The 21177-nt window shown below is 50.9% G+C and overlaps 8 protein-coding genes across 8 annotated transcripts; 2 read left to right on the top strand and 6 right to left on the bottom strand.

The window, feature by feature from the left end:
- Nucleotides 1–10: 10 nt before the first annotated feature.
- On the top strand, nt 11–4311 carry MRS44_007126 (uncharacterized protein; the record flags this gene model as incomplete). Its single annotated transcript, XM_065620405.1, has 9 exons — nt 11–158; nt 220–347; nt 408–1010; nt 1061–1089; nt 1319–3104; nt 3155–3293; nt 3349–3409; nt 3473–3734; nt 3814–4311. 9 exons carry the CDS (start codon nt 11–13, stop codon nt 4309–4311), a joined length of 3654 nt encoding a protein of 1217 aa, XP_065476477.1.
- A 107-nt stretch (nt 4312–4418) lies between these two features.
- MRS44_007125 (uncharacterized protein) lies at nt 4419–5189 on the bottom strand (the record flags this gene model as incomplete). Its single annotated transcript, XM_046277054.2, has 1 exon — nt 4419–5189. One exon carries the CDS (start codon nt 5187–5189, stop codon nt 4419–4421), a length of 771 nt encoding a protein of 256 aa, XP_046129344.2.
- Nucleotides 5190–5962: 773 nt separating this feature from the next.
- Nucleotides 5963–7986, bottom strand: MRS44_007124 (uncharacterized protein; the record flags this gene model as incomplete). Its single annotated transcript, XM_065620404.1, has 5 exons — nt 5963–6295; nt 6354–6476; nt 6550–6589; nt 6636–6843; nt 6912–7986. 5 exons carry the CDS (start codon nt 7984–7986, stop codon nt 5963–5965), a joined length of 1779 nt encoding a protein of 592 aa, XP_065476476.1.
- A 73-nt stretch (nt 7987–8059) lies between these two features.
- On the top strand, nt 8060–10123 carry MRS44_007123 (uncharacterized protein; the record flags this gene model as incomplete). The annotated part of the gene is made up of 8 exons (XM_065620403.1): nt 8060–8136; nt 8188–8366; nt 8502–8985; nt 9037–9243; nt 9297–9482; nt 9554–9704; nt 9768–9866; nt 10103–10123. 8 exons carry the CDS (start codon nt 8060–8062, stop codon nt 10121–10123), a joined length of 1404 nt encoding a protein of 467 aa, XP_065476475.1.
- Nucleotides 10124–10183: 60 nt separating this feature from the next.
- MRS44_007122 (uncharacterized protein) lies at nt 10184–14021 on the bottom strand (the record flags this gene model as incomplete). The annotated part of the gene is made up of 7 exons (XM_065620402.1): nt 10184–11433; nt 11485–11927; nt 11980–12237; nt 12290–12375; nt 12445–13022; nt 13084–13458; nt 13523–14021. 7 exons carry the CDS (start codon nt 14019–14021, stop codon nt 10184–10186), a joined length of 3489 nt encoding a protein of 1162 aa, XP_065476474.1.
- Nucleotides 14022–15207: 1186 nt separating this feature from the next.
- On the bottom strand, nt 15208–16035 carry MRS44_007121 (uncharacterized protein; the record flags this gene model as incomplete). The annotated part of the gene is made up of 1 exon (XM_046282243.2): nt 15208–16035. One exon carries the CDS (start codon nt 16033–16035, stop codon nt 15208–15210), a length of 828 nt encoding a protein of 275 aa, XP_046129348.2.
- A 409-nt stretch (nt 16036–16444) lies between these two features.
- On the bottom strand, nt 16445–17965 carry MRS44_007120 (uncharacterized protein; the record flags this gene model as incomplete). Its single annotated transcript, XM_046272932.2, has 6 exons — nt 16445–16800; nt 16871–17041; nt 17101–17195; nt 17286–17488; nt 17577–17825; nt 17933–17965. The coding sequence occupies 6 exons, from the start codon at nt 17963–17965 to the stop codon at nt 16445–16447; spliced, it is 1107 nt and encodes a 368-aa protein (XP_046129349.1).
- Nucleotides 17966–18681: 716 nt separating this feature from the next.
- On the bottom strand, nt 18682–20706 carry MRS44_007119 (uncharacterized protein; the record flags this gene model as incomplete). The annotated part of the gene is made up of 2 exons (XM_046279616.2): nt 18682–19179; nt 19228–20706. 2 exons carry the CDS (start codon nt 20704–20706, stop codon nt 18682–18684), a joined length of 1977 nt encoding a protein of 658 aa, XP_046129350.2.
- Between the last annotated feature and the right edge of the window lie 471 nt (nt 20707–21177).

The raw sequence follows: 21177 nt of genomic DNA, 5'->3' as shown, positions 1-21177 counted from the left end.
CTCGGCCAGTATGCATATACGCATTTGGCTCTTTTGCCTGCTGCTGCTATGCCTTTGCGTCGCAGCAGCCGACGACGACGATACAACTTGCAGTGCGACCAAGCGCTGCAAAAACGGATGTTGTAACAAATCTGGAAACTGTGGCTTTGGCCCTGACTGTATGTTTGCCATAACCTTGTTGATGATGCAGCAAGACTGGAACTGACTCTGTCTATATAGATTGTGGAACAAACTGTCGTTCCGACTGTGACAGAAAGGCCGAGTGTAACCCAGGCTTTGGTTCCAAATGGGCTAAAAACGACAAATGTCCTTTGAACGTCTGCTGTTCCAAGCACGGATACTGTGGTGTAAGTAAAGCTCGTTTGTGCTCTGCTGTGCTGAACTAACAACGATCTTGCATGGAATAGACGACCAAGGAATACTGCGGCTCAAAGAAGGTCAAGCGACCGAGTTGCGGTAAGACCAACGGCGTCTCCCGTGTCGTGGGTTACTTTGAAGGATGGGCCCGGACTCGTCCCTGCGAGAAGTTCTGGCCCGAACAAATTCCTGTTGGACTGTACACCCATATCAACTTTGCCTTTGCCACCATTGATCCCAAGACCTTTGAGGTCAAGGCGGACAAGGAATCTGACCTCAACACCTACAGACGTCTTATGTTTCAGAAGGAGAAGGACCCAGAGCTGAAGGTTTACCTTGCTGTCGGCGGATGGACCTTTAACGACCCGGGACCGACAGAGAAGACCTTCTCAGACCTTGCGGCTTCTGTCCCACGCCAAAAGGCTTTCATGAAATCTCTCCTGTCCTTCATGAGCACCCATAACTTTGATGGCCTTGACTTGGACTGGGAATACCCTCAAGCCATTGATCGGGGTGGGAGGGAGGTCGACTTTGCCAACTTTCCCAAGTTCATGGCCTCTCTGAAGAAGATGCTGGATGCAAACGACAAAGGACTTACCATTACTCTGCCCGCGTCGTATTGGTACCTACAGCATTTTGATATTAAGAAACTAGTGAGTCTACTCCTGGGTTGTCAACACGTAAGGCTAACCGTTGCGTCAAGGAAAAAACGGTCGATTTCTTCAACATTATGTGAGTGCCGCCATATCTTATGGTGAAAGTGAGGCTAACAAGGAGAGGTCCTACGACTTGCACGGTGTTTGGGACAAAAACGCTACTTGGACCAAGCCCTAACTTAATGTCCACACCAACCTCACCGAGATTGAGCTCGCCCTCGACCTGCTCTGGCGCAACGACATCGAGCCCAACAACGTTGTCTTGGGCATGGGCTTCTATGGACGCGCATTCACTGTCCAATCAGCATCTTGCAGAAAGCCCGGCTGCCTGTTCAAGGACCCGGGCAACGCGGGCAAGTGCAGTCGAGAAGCGGGCGTCTTGTTGAATCGGAAATTGATACCATCATCAAGGAGCGCAACTTGAAGCCCCAATTGGATGAGGAGGCGGCCGTCAAAGTCGCTACTTGGGGCAATCAATGGGTTTCCTTTGACGACGAGGAGACCTTCAAGCTGAAGAGCGAATACGCACAGTCCCGATGTCTCGGGGGCGTCATGGTGTGGGCTATCAGCCACGATACCAAGGACGCCAAGTACAGCCAGGCGTTGGCCAAGGCAGTCGGCCGCAAACTCTCAAAGCGCTCTTTCGAGAACGAAGAGATTTATGAAATCAAGGAATTCCCAAATGAGCAGTGCCGCTGGACCAACTGCAAGGAGAGCTGCCCCAAGGGCTGGGTCCCTGTTCCTCGTTCGGATGGGGGCGCCCGCACGAAGAAGGGCGAGATGATGTGGGATGAGACAGGCTGCGGCGGTGATGGCCGCCATACGTTCTGCTGCCCAAAAGGGGACAAGATGCAGACATGCGGATGGTACGGCTTCAAAAACGGCAAATGCACCAAAGGCGACTCATGCCCCAGCGATATGGTCGAGATCGGATCCAACCAGATGTACTGCCACAAGAAGCAGAACTACGAGTCGGCCTGCTGCACGACCGACACCAAGAACATGAAGGTATATGGCACCTGCGAGTGGGGCCTGTATCCAAACTGCGACGACCAAGACGAGTGCCGGAACCCCAACGGTGACCTGACAAAGACCCAAGTTTGGGCTAGATCGGCCTCAGGCTCGGGCGGAGGCAAATGTAACCCCAAGCAGAACCCATTCGGCCTCAACATCCCCGGCACTCAGTTCCGCAAGTTGTGCTGCAGCATCCAGCCCAACTTGCGCTTCGAGAAATGCGAATGGTACAAGGACGTCGGCCCTGCCCCCAACCCTCACCCCAATGGCTTCTGCCGAAGTGGCTGTCCATCCGACCTCGTCCGCGTGGCCCTTGACACTGAGGTCGACACCTGTGCCGTCGCCGGCGGCAAGGGAGGTATGGCGCGCTGTTGCAAGACCAGCTATAGCGACGCAGTCGAGGTCGAGAACCCCATACTGGATTCCTATCGGAGCGCCATGATCGAGTGGATCGACAATCCCACCTGCCCTAGCGGCTCTTCCAGTATCATCCGTCGAGCAGATCAACTGGACGTTTTGGTGGCCAACACCTCATTAGCCAGCGAGCTCGTTTCAAGAGACGACGGCAAGACTCACGATATCTCATTCCTCCTCGCCTATATCCTGAGAAGTCTTATGGCCGGAGGAGGCACCAGCAGGCTGGTTGAGGCTTCGGTGGACATATGGGATGATCACATCGTGGATAGGTTCCGTTACCTAAGGATACAATCTATCAAAGAGTTCTTGGGCTTCACCCCCCAGTGGGAGACTGATGGACCCGATGTGACAGCCGATCGTATCATCTGCAGCCCTTACTCGTACAACGCTCGGGTCCGTGCCATCTCAGGCGGCGGGGTGGCCACGTATATGAACTGTACGGACGCCATATGCGACAAGAACGGTGTTTGCCCAGATGGAGACGACAATCTGGACGAAGTGACCAGAAACCGTCGTGGCTTGTTACCCAGTTGGTCCGCACATCTATCTACACACCGCCACCACTTGTTGCATACCCGCCAAGCGGAGGACGAGCGGGTCATAACTGTGACAGATGAGAATGGTGAAAATGACTCAGAAATCGATGTCACGGTTTTTCTTGTGAGTACAGCAAGTTTTGACCAGACTATCGACTGACGCTCTTGAATTAGCACCCTACCGTGGCGGATTTGCCTGAAGATCATCCGGCCCTCGACGCAACGGCTGAATATCACGATCCCGAGAATTGCGCGGATGCGACCCTGTCGGAACCGGCCGGAGTATGGTACAGTGGCAGATTCAACTTCCAAAGTACAGCCTCTCCCACTTTGTCGATACAGGCTAAGTCACTCACAAATGAATTTAGCCGAACATCCCATCGACAAGCAAATAATGCTCATGTTTTTCGGGTACGCCACCACGGGAAGGTATGTTGAGAACCCCGCGCCTTTTGTCATGCAACAAGCCACTCGCTAACTCAGGTTCAATAGACTGCGGAGTAACCATGACATTCTTGATGAAGAGGATTGGAAGGAGGCTAAATTTGGCCCAGTGCCCATAGCATTCTACAACTTCCTGATGGAGCTAAGTCATGACGCCGAATTGCTAAACAAATGGCCGGATATACCGGATAGGTTAGAAAAGCTCAAGGACGGCAACTTGTTCAACCGTATCATGGACTGTCTGGGGAGCAAGAAAAATAACGTAAACTTCGTCGTTACCTATGGAGACATAAATTGGATAAAGGGGGAGGTATGTACATCATCAAAACGTTCGGGGGATCAAAGGGGTAGTAGACTCACGCTAACCGTTGCTCTCTTTGCACCCATAGTTCATGGGCCTCAAGTTTCCCATAGCACGTGCCAAGTGGAGAGAAACGATAAGAAACGATCCAATGAAGGTCTTGGCGAGACTGCGCGCAGCTATTGTCTTTATCGATTACATGAACTCCAACGATAAGGATGGCCTCGACGTCTTTGGGAAAACAGAAAAGATCCTGAACAACATCGTACAGCAAATTATGTTTGCCGAGAACCTCTGGGACGAAACCACCACCACAGACGGTAGACATGCCGAATTTGCCCAGTTCATGATAGAATGGCTCAAAGACTATTACGGAGAGGTGTCGAAGAAGGCCCTGGCCTTTATTAATGGGGTAATACCCCTGGCGAGGGAGTACTGGGAGTCACAGACGGGCGATGAGGCGAACCAGATGTTGGAAAAGATCAATAGGCTTTCGCGTCAGGTTGACCAGGGTGGTATCAAAACCGAGTGGGAAATCATTTATTTGATGGATGATGATCCTGTGCCTGATCCTCCCTCTGGGTGAGGATACGGCCATGGCAGGGTGAATTTGGTGGTTTTGTATGATCATATTTTTTGAGCTTGTTGGTTTCCAGCTATTTCCGAGCTCATGCTTCCACTCATAGCTACTACTCATCTTCGTTCGACTCCAAACTCAGGCCTCTGGGCGCTGTAGTGAAGGCATCCTGGCCGTACTTCGGAGGCGTTGCTAGTTGGGTTCGCCGCCGAATATCCAGCCCAAATATATTCCTCAAGATCCTCCTCTGGGCCGTCAAAGCGTAGGACCCGATGATGGTTGAACGGCGACATCATGAGTGCATGCCAAAGTTCCAGCAAATAGCCCGTTGGGACTCTCATCCGACCCCAGTATTCGCCATTCTCCTCCCAGTCATAGGCAACCGCCTTCACGACAAACTCGCCTCTGGCGATGTCTTTAAGCACAGACTCATCAGCGACAAGGACGAAGTGAAACATCCCCCCTGCCATGGTCTTTTCCGCCTTCGGATGTTCATCGAGGCACACCTCTCGAAGCTGCCGGACATCCAAACCATTGAGTAGCGACGAATCCTCGCGGAGATCAAGATGAAACAACTTCTTGACTCGTTCCAGGTCTTTCATGTATGCGTCTCGATTTTCGCGGTAAGGGCGTTCCCAGCCTTCCTCACTCACTTCGTATTCATACATTTTATCAGTGCCGAGGTATCCAAGTGCAAGGTAAGTTTGTCGCTTCAAAGCGTCGAGTAGCATGTCCCAGTGTTCGTCAGACTCGGGACTGTAGTGTGTGCGGTATATGGTATATCCCCAGTGGCCGTAGTATTTGAAGTTCTCTGGGAGCGTCCGATCGATATGTTGTCTTTTAACCCCCCGCTCCTTACGAGGAGGCCGCCATATGAGCTCAATCATTTCTGCAACCGTTGCCATCTTTGTATCCGGGGGAGTCTGTATGGAGAAAGCTGTTTGGGTAAAGCTTCTCAAGTTCTGAAAGAGTAGGTCCGGTTGTGCGTGTGAGAAGAAATGAAGAAAGTGCCTTTGGGTCAGGCGAGGAATATCACCTGTTTTATCATTCCTCGGTAAAATATTATTGCGTTTATTACGATGTTCTGCTTTACGTAAAACTTCCCGTGAACAACCACCAGGCTGCCCCAGTCGTGCCGTGTTGGACAGTGCATAACTACAAGAGAGAATTTATCTCGACACCCGTTGTAGTGCGTTGAACCTCAAGTTGAAAAATAGTTGGGTCAAGGGCTCGAGCTTCTGAGCAACCAAACGAAAATAACAGCTGCAACGCAACCAAAGCCTACACCCAAGCTTCGATAACACAAGAACTTTCCAGTAAGGTTTAGAACCGTGAGAAGATGGCATTGGAAAATTGTTAGACGTGGCAGCAAAGCTTGTTCTGTAGAGGCTTCTCTTCTATTTGGCACATCATCGAACCTGGTCAACCTTAGATTCATCCTAAGCTAGTTGTGCATGCAAGTTCTGACTGATAGTTTAGCGGAAAGTCTCTTGAGCTCATTTTCGGGCAACTGTACTTCAATACCAAGTGTTATTAGCTATGTTTCCCTTTGTTGTACCCTATAGTCTCTTTTCGATATGTCATGGAGATCAACAAGAATAGACTATAGGCGGCTACATGGCATTCTACCTTCCTCCAACCACCGACGAGACACCGTTGATTACTCTTTACCGATGCACTTCTCCCATGGCACAGAGGCCAAGTCAATGTAGCACTTGGGATATATCAAGGGGTTTGTAAAGTCCAAGTCCTTTCCTGACGGGATGGTCGGGTCCGGGATGTCGGTGCACTTCTTGGGAAGGGGAAACGAGGTAAAGGGTGGACACTCATCGCGGTGCATCGTCGGGTACGGAAAGCAGTCAAAGTTATTGACCAGCGCTCCGTTCAAGTCGGGGAGAAACTTGCGCAGGGTAGCGAGCTCTTTACCCTCCAGAGGGTAGGGCGTCGTGGGGGCTATTCCTCCTCCCACTATATAGCCAAAGGCAAGACAGTACTGAGAAATGGTCAGAGAACAGAGAAACGACTGGGCCGTGCGAGAAGTTATTGCTTACATCCTTGTAATAATAGGCTCCGTCCTTCTTGTTGCACTCCTCCTCGTCGATGCATTTTGATGCCAGTAGGCGGTAGCGGTTTTTACCGCCTGCCTTCATGGCCGTGACAGTCGCAAACTCGATCTATTTTCCATCATTCCAAATTAGTAGAGTGTTCAGGGTGTCTACACATATCAGAAACATGGGGCTGGCTTACAAATCTCTCCTGTGTGTTGTCGGCGTATAAGTTCTTGATCCTTCAGGTGATAGTTCAACCATTCACCCTTGGCAAAATGAATCCACACGTAATCTTCGGGACTGATATAATCCTTCGACCAGCCTTCCGGAAGCCTGCCGCCAAAGACAGTTTTAAGAGTCTCATTGAGCTGCCCCATGACAGCAATGAACATGGTTCCATAGGCCTTCTCCAGGCTATGGTTCAGATCCTCAGGCGAGATGCGCTTGACGGCGCCGTCGGCTGCTGAAGCTTGCGCAAAGATACCGGAGAAGTCTGTCAGCGGGTTGGCGAACTTTCCCATCGTGCTGCCTGGGAATTGTCGCTGATGTGTCCCGACATACCGGCCAAGGAGGTCAAGACACCGACAAACATGTTGAGGATGAGAGCATTCTTAGACTCCGGGGGCGTGCCATAAGTATCGACGACGTCTTTGATACGACTGGCCAGGTTTGAGATGCCGTTGGTGACCATGCGCCCCCATAGCTGGTCGATAGCGGCGTGTAGGTTCCCGATCTGAAGATGCACGTAGTATGACGGTGGCGGGATATAGGTTGAACAATTTTTGTCTTTGGGTCCGTCGCAGTGGTCCGAGAGTATTTCAGTGCAGTCGTAATTCAGAGTATTCTGGTCCATAACTTTCATGAAGAACTTGTCAGTCCAGTTCCCTGCGCCACGCTCATTCAGGAAATTGAGGAACCAAGTAGCAGCACCGCTCTGGATCCATCGGCTCGTCAAAGTTTTAGGATCATCCGTATCGAATTTGAGGCTGCAGATCTCTTTGACAGGAGAGTTGGGCCAGTTCTTGTCGATCTCGTCCTCGTCGGGATCGTCCACCTCCTTCTTGCCGCCATAGCACATGCCGGCAGACTTATGGCAACCCGTATCGCAATGGGCAGTGGACATGCCGCATTCGCCGTTGAGAGAACAGCAAGATCCAAACGTGGAGCCAATGCAGTTGGTGTTGCCATGGTCGGGGCCACATTTTCCATCCTTGGAGATCTCACCCCAGTCACCTCCTCCTCCACCAGCTGTGCACTTCTCGTCGCACTTGGAAGAAGCAGGCAGTTTGCTACCGCTGGTGAACTCGACAACGTTGGGGTTGACGTTGTATGTGCAGTCGGGGCATACATCACCTCCATAGACGCAACGACCTCCTCCAGCAACAGCGACGACTTGACCAGCCGAGTTGAGGATCTCGACGGTCTGGGCTCCTGCATTGAGCTGAGTGTTGCCAGAGTTCAAGCCGGCCTTGAGACCAGTGATGGTGTCCGTCTTACCTCCGCTGTTCACCCTCATGGACCAGCCCGACGCGCCCTGGGGCAATACAACGGCGTATGCTCCCTTGTCCGTGGCGGTTTCGTAAGATTCGGGCTTGTTCAGATATTGTTGCTCAATCATCTGTTGGTCTCTGGACATAATAAATGATCCTGAAACCACACGAGAAAGGCCAAGGTCTTTGACAACGTTGGTGGTAGCCCCCAAGTCAAGTATGAAGCTTCAAGAATGTTCTGAGCCGAGTTACTTACCTGTGGTAGCAATCACTGGATGGCAAAATCAGATCGAGAAGTGAGTCTATCTCTATCCCTTGATAATTAACTCCCCTAATTGTATCATCAGACACATTCATCCCGGGCAACTATCCGTTGCTACCTACCATGGTACCGATCGAGAACGGCTCGCACAACAATTCCGTAGCCATGATATTATCTTGACGACTTATCAAACTCTCAGATCTGACTGGGCTACCAAGGGGCCACTAATCTCTGAAGAGTGGTTCCGCATTGTCCTTGACGAAGGTGAGGAGTATCCGTGCAGCATGCTTTTCCTCCCCTGAACGTGTGCAATCATAGCGCATCACATTGGCAACCGATCTACTCAAATCTTTCGTGCGGCATGTAACCTAAAGTGTCTGAGACGCTGGTGTCTCACAGGCACCCCAATACAGAACACTCTGGATAACTACGGAGCTTTGTTGAGCTTCCTTCGCATACCACCCTTCGTTGAAAAATCCAAATTTGACCATTGGATCTCCAATTCCATTCGAGAAAAGCGACCTCATGGACTCCCAAAACTCCGCATTCTTGTTCAAGTAACATGTCTCCGCCGGACGAAGCAGAGCATCGACCACTCGCACAAGCTTCCTAGCCGCACGGAAAGGATTGAGACGGTTGATCTACATCCAGATGACCGCGAACTCTACGAGTTCTTCAACGCAACAGCCACTAGGATAGCCTCCGGATCCTTGCAAGACGAGGGAAACATGCACTCAGCGGATAAGAACGGCAGGAATAACATTTTGCCCATAATCAACTTTCTACGCTTTATTTGCAACCATGGAGAGGACCTACTGCCGGCTCCTGCGGTAGAAGCATGGAGACTAAATCAAAGCGGCTTGGTTGATTCACGCATCACACAGTTCGCTGGAGAAAGCTGTACCCTGTGTCACGACAACTTACATTCACCCAGGGGGAGCCCCTTCTGTGCCCTTTGCCTTTTGACGGGACAGGACTCTGAACCTACTGAGATGGCTGACTCTTCTCGTACCGAAAGCCCCCAAGCGGACACACCTGGTGCCCCTCGTCGCCCATCTGCCAAGGTGGAGGCGTTGATCCGAAATCTTGGTAACGAGCAAGTAGGAAATCGGAAAGGATCTGAAGCAAGACCTGTGAAAAGGTAAAGAATGACCTTACTCTCGATGCCATCGACCCCGCACTAATGTTTCACAGTGTGGTGTTTAGCTACTGGACCAAGATGCTTGACCTTGTTGAAATCGCCTTGCGACAAAGCGGTTATTGCAATGAACGAATAGATGGCCAAAGTTCCCTTCCACAGAGACGCGACGCAATATCAAAGTTTAACAACGACCCGGCATGTACCGTGTTTCTCGCAACGATTGGTAGCGCCGGCGAAGGGTAAGTTGGCGAGAAGTTGTTGTCCTCAATGTTGTAAGAGAAGCTGATACGAGGACTCGCTCGCTACCCAGTATTGGCTTGACATCAGCAAACCACGTACATTTGATGGAGCCTCATTGGAATCCTATGGCCGAAGAGCAAGCAATCGCTCGTGTTCATCGAATTGGTCAGCTGCGCCATGTCATAGCCACCAAGTACATAACCCCCCGGTCGATCGAGAGAGTAAGTTGTTGCAGCAATCAAAACGATAGGTATTTTCCTTCAGCTAACCATCTTATCAACTAGTATGTTCTAGAAACTCAAAAGAAGAAACTCACGCTAAGCCGCAAGGTTCTGGACTTCACTGCCAGCTCCCAGCGGGAATTGGACAGTGAGCGATGGGAGGTGAGTTATTGTCTCGGAGGGGCGAGCTGGTTCTAATTATGGGTAGACAGTGAGACATTATCTTGATTTAAGGAATGGGGTATGAATGGGTGCGTTTTCTACTACAGGAAGTAGAAAAGACCAAAAAAAGAGGCCACTATGTTAGCATTAGGATATGATTCTATGGAGTGTCGATATTGTATTCATTGTTATAGTTGAAGCTCGGCCCTTGATGGGATAACTAAACCAAGAGATAGTATGAACGGGTTTCTGTCTGAACTTTATTTAATATCGTGCTGAATATATTTCAAAAGATCGTTACTCGGCGAAGCGCTCTACTAAACCGGACTACTCGTGCTACCATTCCTGTCATTAATTTCTTTCCCTTGCTGTTGACGCTTCTTTGTTGTCCTTTCAACCAGATCATCCCATGAAACACCAAGCCAGGCCGATATTCCTATTGCTCCCTTCTCACTTCGGATATCTCTCTTCTTGGTGCCCGTGTTGGGATTTGCACCCTCCATCAGCAGAAATTCTATAAAATGTGCTGCCTGTTCGGTGTTGTGCTTAGTCGCACAATGCAAAGGAGTCATATACAACTGACTCCGCCTCGCATCCACCTCGCAGCCATGATTCAGGAGATATCGCGCCAAGTTAAGTGAGCATGTGGTCCAAGCCAAATTAAGCAGTGAATCCATCCTCTGCCGTTTGCTGATACGTCCCAAAACATCGTGCTCTTCCCAGAATGTAAGGAGAAGCTGTTCTCTGCTCGCGTCATTCTGAGTGGCCTCCATGGCATCCCTCAACACGGAACCATGCAAAGCCACGTTCAAAAGCTTGCTTACGCCGAAAGCCGAACTGAGACCTGGACTCCAGAGCTGATAAAGCTCATATGAATCTGATCTGATCACAGCGGCGAATATTTTACCGCACCAGCGAGCCATGTAACCCTGAAGGCCCGAAAATGATTGCGATTGCAGATGAGTGAGTATAATCTCTGACAAGCTGACGTTGCCACTTTCTATGGCCCACTCGCAAATATATACGGAAAGGATCTCTGGAGTGGCAAGCAACTGAAACAAAGCAGGGGATCCTGCTGAGACTGCCTCGATTGCGAGCTTCGTTTGTACTGCATCGCTCAGTTTCTCTACGAAGGGCAAAAGGGCTTTGACGGCCTCGAATTTGTTGGCCGCAACTAGGTCGAATAGAAGCGGCTGAACCTCATCTTCGTTGGACTTGTCAAACTCTGCAGGTTTTGAATTGTCGCCCAGCAGATGACTACTTTGTAAGTGGTCATCTCTCATTCTCCTCGAGATGAATCCAATCTCCGCATAATCGCAACCAGCAACGTCACATTTCCACGGCTTGTCGTGATTTTTCTCATGGGAACGGCGGTCGGACTGGATGCCAAAACCACGGCGGTGGAACTGGCACCGTAGAAACCCACATTTGAAAATGTTGATTCCGTAATGGTGGGTGATCTTTTGCTGGTTGTGCGCTGTTCCGCAGAGACTGGTGTCGAATCGCCGGTGTAATTCGATCGACACTCGAGAGATGGTGAGTGGGTCAAGGTGAACCCATCGTTCAGCTGGAAATCTTGATCAATAAGACAGATCGTCCAGGGACTCACTGTACTCACAACTTTGGAGATGGTAGTCTGCTTTTGAGGAAGCACTCTGGAATTGAGAGAAGTTGCAGAGCATCTCTGCCAGGTCAGGCTGTGCAGGCTTCAATGCTAGAATGACCTTGTCCATGTTGAACTCCGTTTCTACTTTTTGATCAATCTGTTGGTAGCCTTCCGCTAATCGTGTGTCGTGAAGTTGCTGCAGCTGGTCTTTTAGGCTCTCGGGGATTGATGTTGCCTTGCAGAGAGCCAGATATTGCTTGATCAGCCTCCACCAGTATGTAGACGCGAAATTGTGAAACCGATAAGCTCCCGAGAGTATGTTGTCTTTCATCTCTTCCTCAATGAATTCTAAGTCGTGATGCTCCTGGCAGAGGTAGCTGATGCAACGAATAGCAAGCTCAAAGGTCATGTCCGATAGTGAGATGAAGCCGTCGATTTTCTCGTTGAAAATATACCTGAATGAAATAGGGATTAGCCGGTTACCTCGATTGCTTTGGTGCAACCTACTCCTTGACAGTGAAGTGAACAAATTGCACATAGTCATCAATCACTTCCACAATTGGACCGCAGAATTCAACTACATTGAGCTCTGAGTTGACTCTGGGTTCTTGGTCGGGTTGCTCTGGGTTGATTACCAAAGCTTGTTCTAGCTCATGCCTGGTCATAGGTGACGGTGCACAACCAACCCAGCCCAGGATCCTATGAGCTTTCCGACGGAGAGTGCTGTCTGTCGATGTGTTGAGTCGTTGGAATATTCTTCCGTAACTGCTCAAAGAGTTAGGCGAAAGGGAGAGCTGGGAATTGGATGTATTCTTACGCATCATCTAAGGACTCTGGAAGGTGCTTCAGCTGATCGAGGATCTCGTCCACATTGTCCAAGTACTGAATCATGCCGAAGATTACCTTGACGTACAAGAACATGCCTTGTCAAGCACTGTTAGTTCTATCCCCTGGAGAAACATAAGAAAACACCTTGGAAGCAGCGCAGTTACCTTTTGCCTTGGACGCCAATGGTGCAGCCCAGCCTTCGATTTCGTGACGCACTTCTAGGATGAAGCGTCTTTGATCGAACCAATCCATCATCGAGTGATTTACGAATGCTTGAATACTCCCGGCGTTTCGCTGGTCCACCTTGATCTCTGCCACCTTCCCTCGTAAGGCGTTACTGATGTCGTCCTCAGAGCGACTAGTGAGGAGAATTCGGCACTTCTGACATGCCTCTCCCAGCTTGAGGAGTTGCTTCAAGAGCCTCGAGCGTTCAAATAGGTCGATTTCGTCAATGCCATCAATAACCACGCAGACGACGCCTGCGCATTCGAGCAGTGATTGAAGAAGATTAGCCGCTGTCTCGAGGCTGTTCGTCAGGTTTTTCTGGTCAGATTGACACAACTCCGTCTGCAGGGCGAGAGAGTCCGAGGCAAGTTGAAAGATCAAGGAATGAAAGATGGATAAAGCGGTTGTGCTGGTATCCTTGTAGGTGAGGAAAGCGAAAAGTGTCAGGCTGAGGGGCTGGGTGTGTCTAATCACACTACTCGCAAGCAGTGTTTTGCCTGAGGAACGACGTTACTACTCGGAATACCATAGCTCTCTCAAATCTTGATGTGCACCTACCGGCTCCTGGAATCCCCTTGAGCCAGAGAATCTGGGTTGTTCCCTTGGAATGGTCTACCCAGCCTTTGAATGACTGGTCGCGAAAGAGCCACTTTCCAGTCCCCTCACAGACGGCCGCATGATGTCGGTACAGATCGTGGTCGTAAGTCTTGGGAGAAACGTGGGCACGGAGGGTAGAGTATTCCTGCTTGATGGCAGTTTCCTCAGCCTTGGCGAAGTGCTCGAGTTCTCGCTGCCTGGCATCGTCAGCGGCGCGAATCTCTTCGAGGCGAACTTCGGTCCGCATCAACTCGCGGCGTCGGGCAATGTGTTTTGTGACCAGTTTTATCTCGTCTCGTCGCCTTGGCCAGAGCGCCTCAAAAAGGTATTTGAGCCCTGCATCGCCTTCCGTTAATTTTTCCCTCTACTAGGTAGGTCGCCAGAGGCATGAGAAACGTACGGGTCAAGCTAAAGAACTTGATGGCAATCAGGTACAAATCGAGTATGTCTCGGAAAAAGAGAGCCAGTATCTCTTGCAAGCGAACACTGTCGGTGAATATCTTCGTGACCTCACAAAACTCGGGCATCAAAGACCCGACCTCCTCAAGAGTGTCTGAAATCGCATCGAAGGACTGCTTCAAGACATTCGCCCATAGCAGGAAGAGCTTTATCGGACCCCAGATTAACGCGAGGATGTCGGGCTTTGCCTGCACAAAAGTGTCCACCGCATCGGTGTACTCTTTGAGTCTGCCTAAGAATGGCCCAATTTTGGACAGGTGTCGGAGGCTTCCAGTCTTGCTCTGCTCCTCCTGTAGCTTATCGGTGGCATCGTAGACCTGGTCTATGCTGGTTGTCTGGAGAATCTGGTCATAGAGGTCCGGGTTCTTGAGGTCTTTTTTGAATTTCTCGATCGCGCTATTAAAGGCATGCTTCACGGCATCAGATGAAGGTGCTGCCATGATGCCGTTGAGGGTGAATGAACAGGAACAGAGGCACCATCAGCGTCGTGTTTTTGAACCTGGGCCACAGCCTGATTTCAGACCAGCCAGCGAGTCGACCTTGAAAACGCCTTGCAAGGGGCAACACGGCAGAGCACATTGGGCGGTAATGGTAGGCTATGATTGGCCCACTGCAACAGGCCTGAAAGATGCTTGCCTCTATGACCGGGCGACAGGCAGCATGACGGGCGCAGCCACAGTTGAGGCCCTTACAATAATACACCAATTAGAATCCATTTCCGGATACATTGGTGGTGAAAATATCGCATCCTGCCGTTTTTATCCGCCGTGGCTGCTGCCGGTAGCAACTTATCGGTCTTGGTATTTGTGTGACAACACAGCAAACTCAGTCTGCAAAGCAACAACCTGGTTTTTCCTTTCGAAGCGAATACACAGCCCAAGTGATCTGCACTGCTAGCAGGGTATGCCCGGCAAGCAACTGATGTCGCCGAAAACTGTTCCGGGTGGTTGTTCCAGATGGCTGTTCCGACATGGGGGGACGGACGGGGAGTGTAGTTGAGTATTCTCTATGGAACCAGGGACTCAAATGGGAGACAACACTTGTGTGTCTAACCAGAATCAGAAAAACGCAGTAGCTACCACGTCCCGTGGCCTTCCCGTTTACAGAAGACTGTTCCAGATGGCGGGGGCAATATCTTGCAAACCTCAAGCATCTGAATCTCGTGATTCTTGACCACATCAACATCAACCATTTAGAGTGCAAAAATAACGATTTGATAGCCATCGTGAGATGCAAAAACATACAACAGCGGGTATTCGCTGGTCGTCACCGACCCAACTACTAATCCGCCCCTTGCTAGCTTGTCGCACGGAGAGCAGACGGGATCCAGAATTCTCTAGCAGGTATGGTCGTATGTGAGAGAGTCGTTCGTTAGGGAAGCTCATAGGGACGGCAGAACAGTTGCAAGTCAAATATGTTGAAACCTGGGACCAGGTTGAGAACTTGTTGCATGAGGAGGCAACTCAAGAAAAATCTGTCCTCTAAGAAGCAAGACTTAAGCTGAATTATTCTGTGCTATGTAGTCTTATTTGAAACCTAGTTCCTTCAGGTCAATTTACGGAGTATTCAGTGAAGCATTGATAATCGAAATAATATGAGGTCGTTGAGACTCGCAACAATCCCCCATCAGCTACCCTCCTTCAGCTGCTGTCGATACTCATCAAAGTCAAGAGCAGCCCAAACAAACGAAACCTTGCCTCCTTCAAACCAATACATGGCATGCTCATGAAACGTCACGGGCTTTCCACTTGGTCCCGCGTTTCCCCACACTCCCACCGAAACACCCGTGAACTTGATCCGAACGGCAACCGTCCCGGATTGATTGTCAACCAGCATGTCTTGTACCTCAAGCTTGAGTGACTCAATCGCCTCTTGGCTCTTTCTGATCGGTTTCATGTAGTCTGACATTGTCATCGTGCGGCCATTGTGGGTGACGATGGGTTGGACAAATTTTTCAAACTCGGCTTCCATAGTCCTGTTATTCATGCTGGCGAGGTACTGGTGGTATTGTGTCCTGAGGTCCAGTGATGTTGGCGCTCGCTGGGCAAGTACATCAGGCGTTCTTGGTGCGGTAGTTTGCTTTGCTCGGCGCGCGTCATTGCCTTGTATCGTTTTGAAGGTTGAGAGACGGCCATCAATAAACCAGGCCATGATGACCTCCTGGTACTCGGAAGTGGCACTTCCATCTTGGGCACTTTCGATTCTGATGATTCTAGCAGCTATAGCTTGAGAGTCATGGTCCACGATATAACCATCCAGCTCCGACTTTCGGTTCCCGTCTTCAGCGCCAGGGCGAAGGAAGGTGATGAACTCGTCGCGCTTTTGTGAGCCGCCAACGATATTGACAGTTGGCTGGATGTAGGCTTCAATCTCGTTCCATTTGCCATGGTTCTGGCAATCGAGTATAGCTTGGAATGAGGAGATGATTTCCTCAGATGAGAGATTCGAGGCCATGGCGTTGACGGGGTCTGGTACCTGGGGATGACGGGGCCAACTCAGAACGAGGCTCTAGAGAGAGGGAGAGAAGACACCGGCATGCTTCGGGGCATTTAAATGTGTTCTAGCTTCCATAGATAAGTAACATCCCCATCCTTGTTTTCAGATAAGATGCTCACTGCATATCCTTGTTTTCGCCGGCTGCAACTTGGCTTCCACTGTATGTCTCACCTCGATCTGCCTTATTAGTGGAGGGCGCTCCGTCTCTACAGATGCAGTCTAGCACATCTGCTTGGAAATGACGCCTCGATGCACTATCATGATTATCTAATTATTATATCTCGCGTCTTCATTCGTGGCATTTCTGGCGCATTAGCCGACTGTTTCCACGAGATGCTCTAGTTTACACGCCTGTCTAAGCTGCCTTTTAGGCCTGGGCTCGTTCTTTACCATTAGCTCCAACATTAATATTAACGAGCTCAATATCGCTCCTGTTGCTCTTCTTGTCGTCATCGCCATCGGTGCTAAACTCGGCCGACTCTGCAGCATGACGACTTGCTATCGCACGGCTCCCGCCTGTTGAAGGCCCAGCGTAGGGACCTTCGCCAAGCTCCTCAAACCCGCTTTGGCCCGGCCTTCGAGTGACTGTCGATTTCGTCACCCTTCCGGACTCGTTGTAGTCGTACTGGTAAGACGCTCCAAAGTTGCGGCGGAGGTAGGGACGAAGGGAGGGGAGACAGGCAATGATGAGGCCGACGTAAACATCCAAGGCGCTCCATAGTTCTGTCAAAGTTGAGTGATTTTGTTAGTCATGTTTTTCGCGGAAGGTAGGTTTGCTTCAGGGGTCACATACCGATTGTTGTGATGGCCCGAAAGCTACCATCGTTGCTCAGCAGAACTGTCAAGAACCGTGTCAAGGAAAAGGCAATGTCGATGAGTCCAAGAAGAAAGACGCAATAGACTCCAATCTTGGTTTTGGTTCGCATGTTTAGATTGTGCAGGATAAGAAAGGGGAGGCCAAAGACTGCATGGCAGGTAAGTTTCCTTGAGATTGCTAATAACAATGGGTTGAGTGTAGCTTACGGGCAAGGCTTCCAACGAAATGCAACGCCCAAGCGGCCTCAAAGATTACCTGGACAATATCTTCGGGGCAAATTTTCTCGGGCTCCTTGATTGACCTTTGGAGGTAGTCGTCAGCGAAAGTTGCGTGTCTTCATCCAAGACAATCCAAAGTGACAGTGGTTACAAAGAAGGGACTTCCAACATACCAGTTTCTTTCGATAGGGAAACACAGGAACAGTTGTAGCGCGATCGATACCACGTAGGCTATCACACAGTAAATAATTGTCACCCATAGAGCCATCCTTCTCTTCTTCATGAATGGCGGGAATAGTTGGAGGTAGACTGAAACAAGAGCAGCTTTGCAGAGGTAAAACGTGGTGAAGAATGGGATGACCGAGGCCCAGATCATCTACAGGCATGTTAGCTTCGGATTTCCAAGACAAACCTGATGCAGCTCGCCGGTGGCCAAGTCAACGCAAAGAAGCACTATGGCCTACCTTCAATACATACTCAAACTCTTCTTCCGAGTTTGCCTCGTAGTTGGTGAGAGTATAATTAATGTGGGCCTCCAATGCTCCATGTTTTTTGAGGATAATGTCAAAACTTGATGTCGTCACCGCTGAGACCCAGGCCAGTATCATGATGAAATCGCTGACCAGCAGTCTTCGCTTCTGAATGATGATGCGAAGATAGATGCGCGCCGCGATGACCAGAGCCGCCACGACAATGAGCGTGTAGATGGTGCCCTGTTGGTGAATGTCAGTCGGTGCTCATTACAAACACGCAGATCACCCCGGGAAAAACTCCAAAGAGGAGCCTCGCCGGGCGACCCGGGGTGGCGTGGAGCACCTACCAGCACGGCAGCACCCGACGGCGCCGGAGCCATTTTGGCCGAGTCGGAGATCAAGTCGACCAACAGGAACAAGACACCCCAGAAGAAAGAGGCTCTGCAGTTGGAGGAGAGTGAAACCTTCAGCAAGAGACGGACATGGCAGGTTACCGAATCTTTGGGAAAAGGCACGTTAAGAGCATGTTGTTGGCACGGGTGGGCTCAAGGGTCCCCCCGGACATCAGGCAGATAACCAAGGAGGCATGGTTAGATATGCACGCCACTGAGAAGTAACCGAGCCATGCTGCCAATAGGAGCTACCCTGGTCGGGTCGTTCTAAGCTTAATCATTGTCGTTGCTAACGATATCGAGGTTGGCGCCACCGATGCGGCGACTCGTACTGGAATGTCGGAATCCTGCGCGGGCAACCCTTGATTTGCGGAAATAATGTCTGTCGACAAGATGGTCCAATAATAGGGAAGGGTTATTAAAGCCTTTTCATGCAGGGGAACGGTCCGGTGCACGCCACGGTCAAAGTGGCTGCATCCTACATGGAACTATTCCCAGCTACGGCATCAAGTGGATTTGTTGGGCTTCTGTCAGCTCCTCCATCAGGGAGTGGCCAGATTATAGATTGTGCATGACTCAGTTTCCACAGCAATCACTCTTTAATTCCGACAGAGGCGCAGCACGATGGATTCATAAAATAACGTCTTGTCCAAGCTCATTCGGCTTAGCCGTTAGCTAAACGACCCAGACATAATTAACTGTTATCAGTGCTTGTGCACACAGACCCCCCTCTTCCTCAGCTTGGCTGCATTAGCCTTGCCCTCATCCGAGAGCGACTTGGCGGCGAAGCCTCCGATGGTGCGACGGGCAAGCTTTGTGCTCGTCTTGTCGTCATTGGGGAACTTGGCCTTGACTCCAAAGTCTTGTCCATCAGCCACATAAAGAACCTCTCCACCGACCATCGTCAGCAGAACGCGCTGTCGGCCAAGCTCTTCGTCAGGAACCTTGAAAAAGTTCTTTTCGAGAACGATGATATCCGCCAGCTTGCCGGTCTCGAGCGAGCCGATCTGCTTATCGGCCCGCAGGAAGCGAGCGCCGTTGATGGTGATTGAGTGAAGTGCAGACTTGCGAGAAATGCCCTCGCCCGCTGGGAAGACGCCCACGAATGGTGGTCCTTGGCTGGCGGGCGAGTTGGGGTTTTCTGTGTCTCCCGATCGAGTCACGGCCACCTTGAGAGCAAGAAATTCGTCGAGGGGATCAATCTGCGGTTGTTAAAATGCGAAAACACCAAGAATCGGGCTAATACTCACTGGCCAGTCACTTCCGTACACGAGAGGTCGTCCGCCCTTCTCGAATTGAGCCCAGGCTTGCAGGTTATCAAGTCGATCATCACCAATTGACTTGAACGTGTCGGGAATGTAGGAAGACGCAAGCTGCGCCCATTGGTAGCTGACGATCGGGTCAACACCGAGCTTGGCGAATCTTGGCCAATCCTTCTCGTGAGAGAGCTCATCGTGAGCGAGACCCAGCTTGAAGCTCTTTCGCGGGTACTTCTTGCGGAACGACTCAGCCGCATTGAGACCAATTCGGACTGCAAGATCGCCGTCGACGTGCAATTGGGCGTCAATGCCCGCCAAGAACAGCAGCTCAAGGGTCTTGGTGAGGATCTCAGGCTTCCAATACGGATCGTTTAGCGAATCCGGATCAGGCGCCCACTTGTCGTCTGATCCGTTGACGGGGAGTAGGTATGGCTCGATGAGAGCAGCAGTGTTGGCGGGATAAGTAATTACACCGTCAATGAAGGCCTTGACAGCCTGCCACTTGGTGGTGGGCTTGGGTCCGATGGTGGTAGAGTCGTGGTATTCCTTGAAGAGAGCCACAACTTCTTTCACAAGAGTGGGCACATCGGCGAGAGTCTTTGGGGCCTCAATTCGCCAGTCAAAGTAGGCTCGCGATGTGAGGTTTCCCTCTTTCTTGAGAGCGCTGAAGACGGTGTGGTGCTCCTTGGTTGCGGCGGCATCCTGGAACGTGGTGATGCCGGCCTCGCGCAGGAGCTTGAGGGCAGCACGGCCAGCTTCCAGATTCTCCTCCTCTGTAGCGGGAGGTGGTCCTACCAGGAGGTTGTACGCATCATCCTGGAGGACGCCGGAGGGCTCGTTGCTGCCAGGAAGACGAACAATCTTGCCGTTGGAGGGATCTTTCGTGCTAGCATCGATCTTGGAAAGGTCCAACGCTCGCGAGTTGGCGATGACGGTGTGGTAGTCGCTGGAGCGGACGATGATGGGGCGCTTGGTGTTGAGCTTGTCCAGCTGAGCTTTGCCCACGGTGCCACTCTTATCAACGAGACCGGCGTAGTCCATATTGACAACTTCAAGCCAGTCATCGTCGGTCTTGTCGGTCTCTCCATCAAGACATCCTTGGATGTGTTTGATGACATCCTCGATGGGCAGAGTCTGGTAGCTAAGGTCGCACTTGAGAAGGAAGAGACCGCCAGACAAGAGATGCATATGCGAATCAACCAGTCCAGGCATGGCCATGCGACCCTCGAGATCTACAACCTTGGTCGTCTTTCCAATGTAGTTCTTGATCTTGTTTTCAGCTCCGACATAAGTGATCTTGCCGCCATGGATAGCTAATGCCGATACCGGGGTATCACAAGAGCCCATAGTGTAGATGCTTCCATTTCGAAAGACGAGGTCGGCGGGTTGCGCAGCGGTTGAAGCTCCCGCAACGGGGTTCACGGCAGCCAATAAGGCGCCAACACAAAGAGAGACAAGACCACGGGCCATGGCAGAGGGTATACCAACGATGGGCAACAGAAGAGATGCGGCCTTGGAGAAACAGTTCTGTCTTCTCGACGTGGGAGAAGCATCTATAAGTATCGATCGCGAACTGGTCCTTGCTCTCCGCAGCGGGGTTCAACCACGGATGATCAGCAAGCTACAAGAACCTTGCCTTTACGAACGCTCAAGAACTATTGGTAGAAAATGAGGCCAGAACCTCGAGCATTGCAGGAGTTCGTGCCTGGCGGCTATATGACCCCGATTGGGAGTAGTGTGGCGGCTGAATATGCTTGTTATGCGCCCCTGGAAGCCTCGGCCGGTGCAGGGATCGTTGCTCATCGGACCCCGGACTTTGACCGCTGGGGTTAAGGTTTCAGGAATTGCGTCCTTTTACCCAGAGGGGGCTAGGAGGACCCTCAGTCTCACGATATAGCAGCTCTTCTATCATGACCGCCTCTTTTGGGATGTTCGGGAGAT

This window comes from Fusarium solani (assembly GCF_023522795.1).
Source record: "Fusarium solani strain SB1 chromosome Unknown bctg00000004, whole genome shotgun sequence".
Taxonomy (NCBI): domain Eukaryota; kingdom Fungi; phylum Ascomycota; class Sordariomycetes; order Hypocreales; family Nectriaceae; genus Fusarium; species Fusarium solani.
Note: the sequence above shows the minus strand (reverse complement) of the source record. Positions and strands in the feature narration are given on the sequence as shown.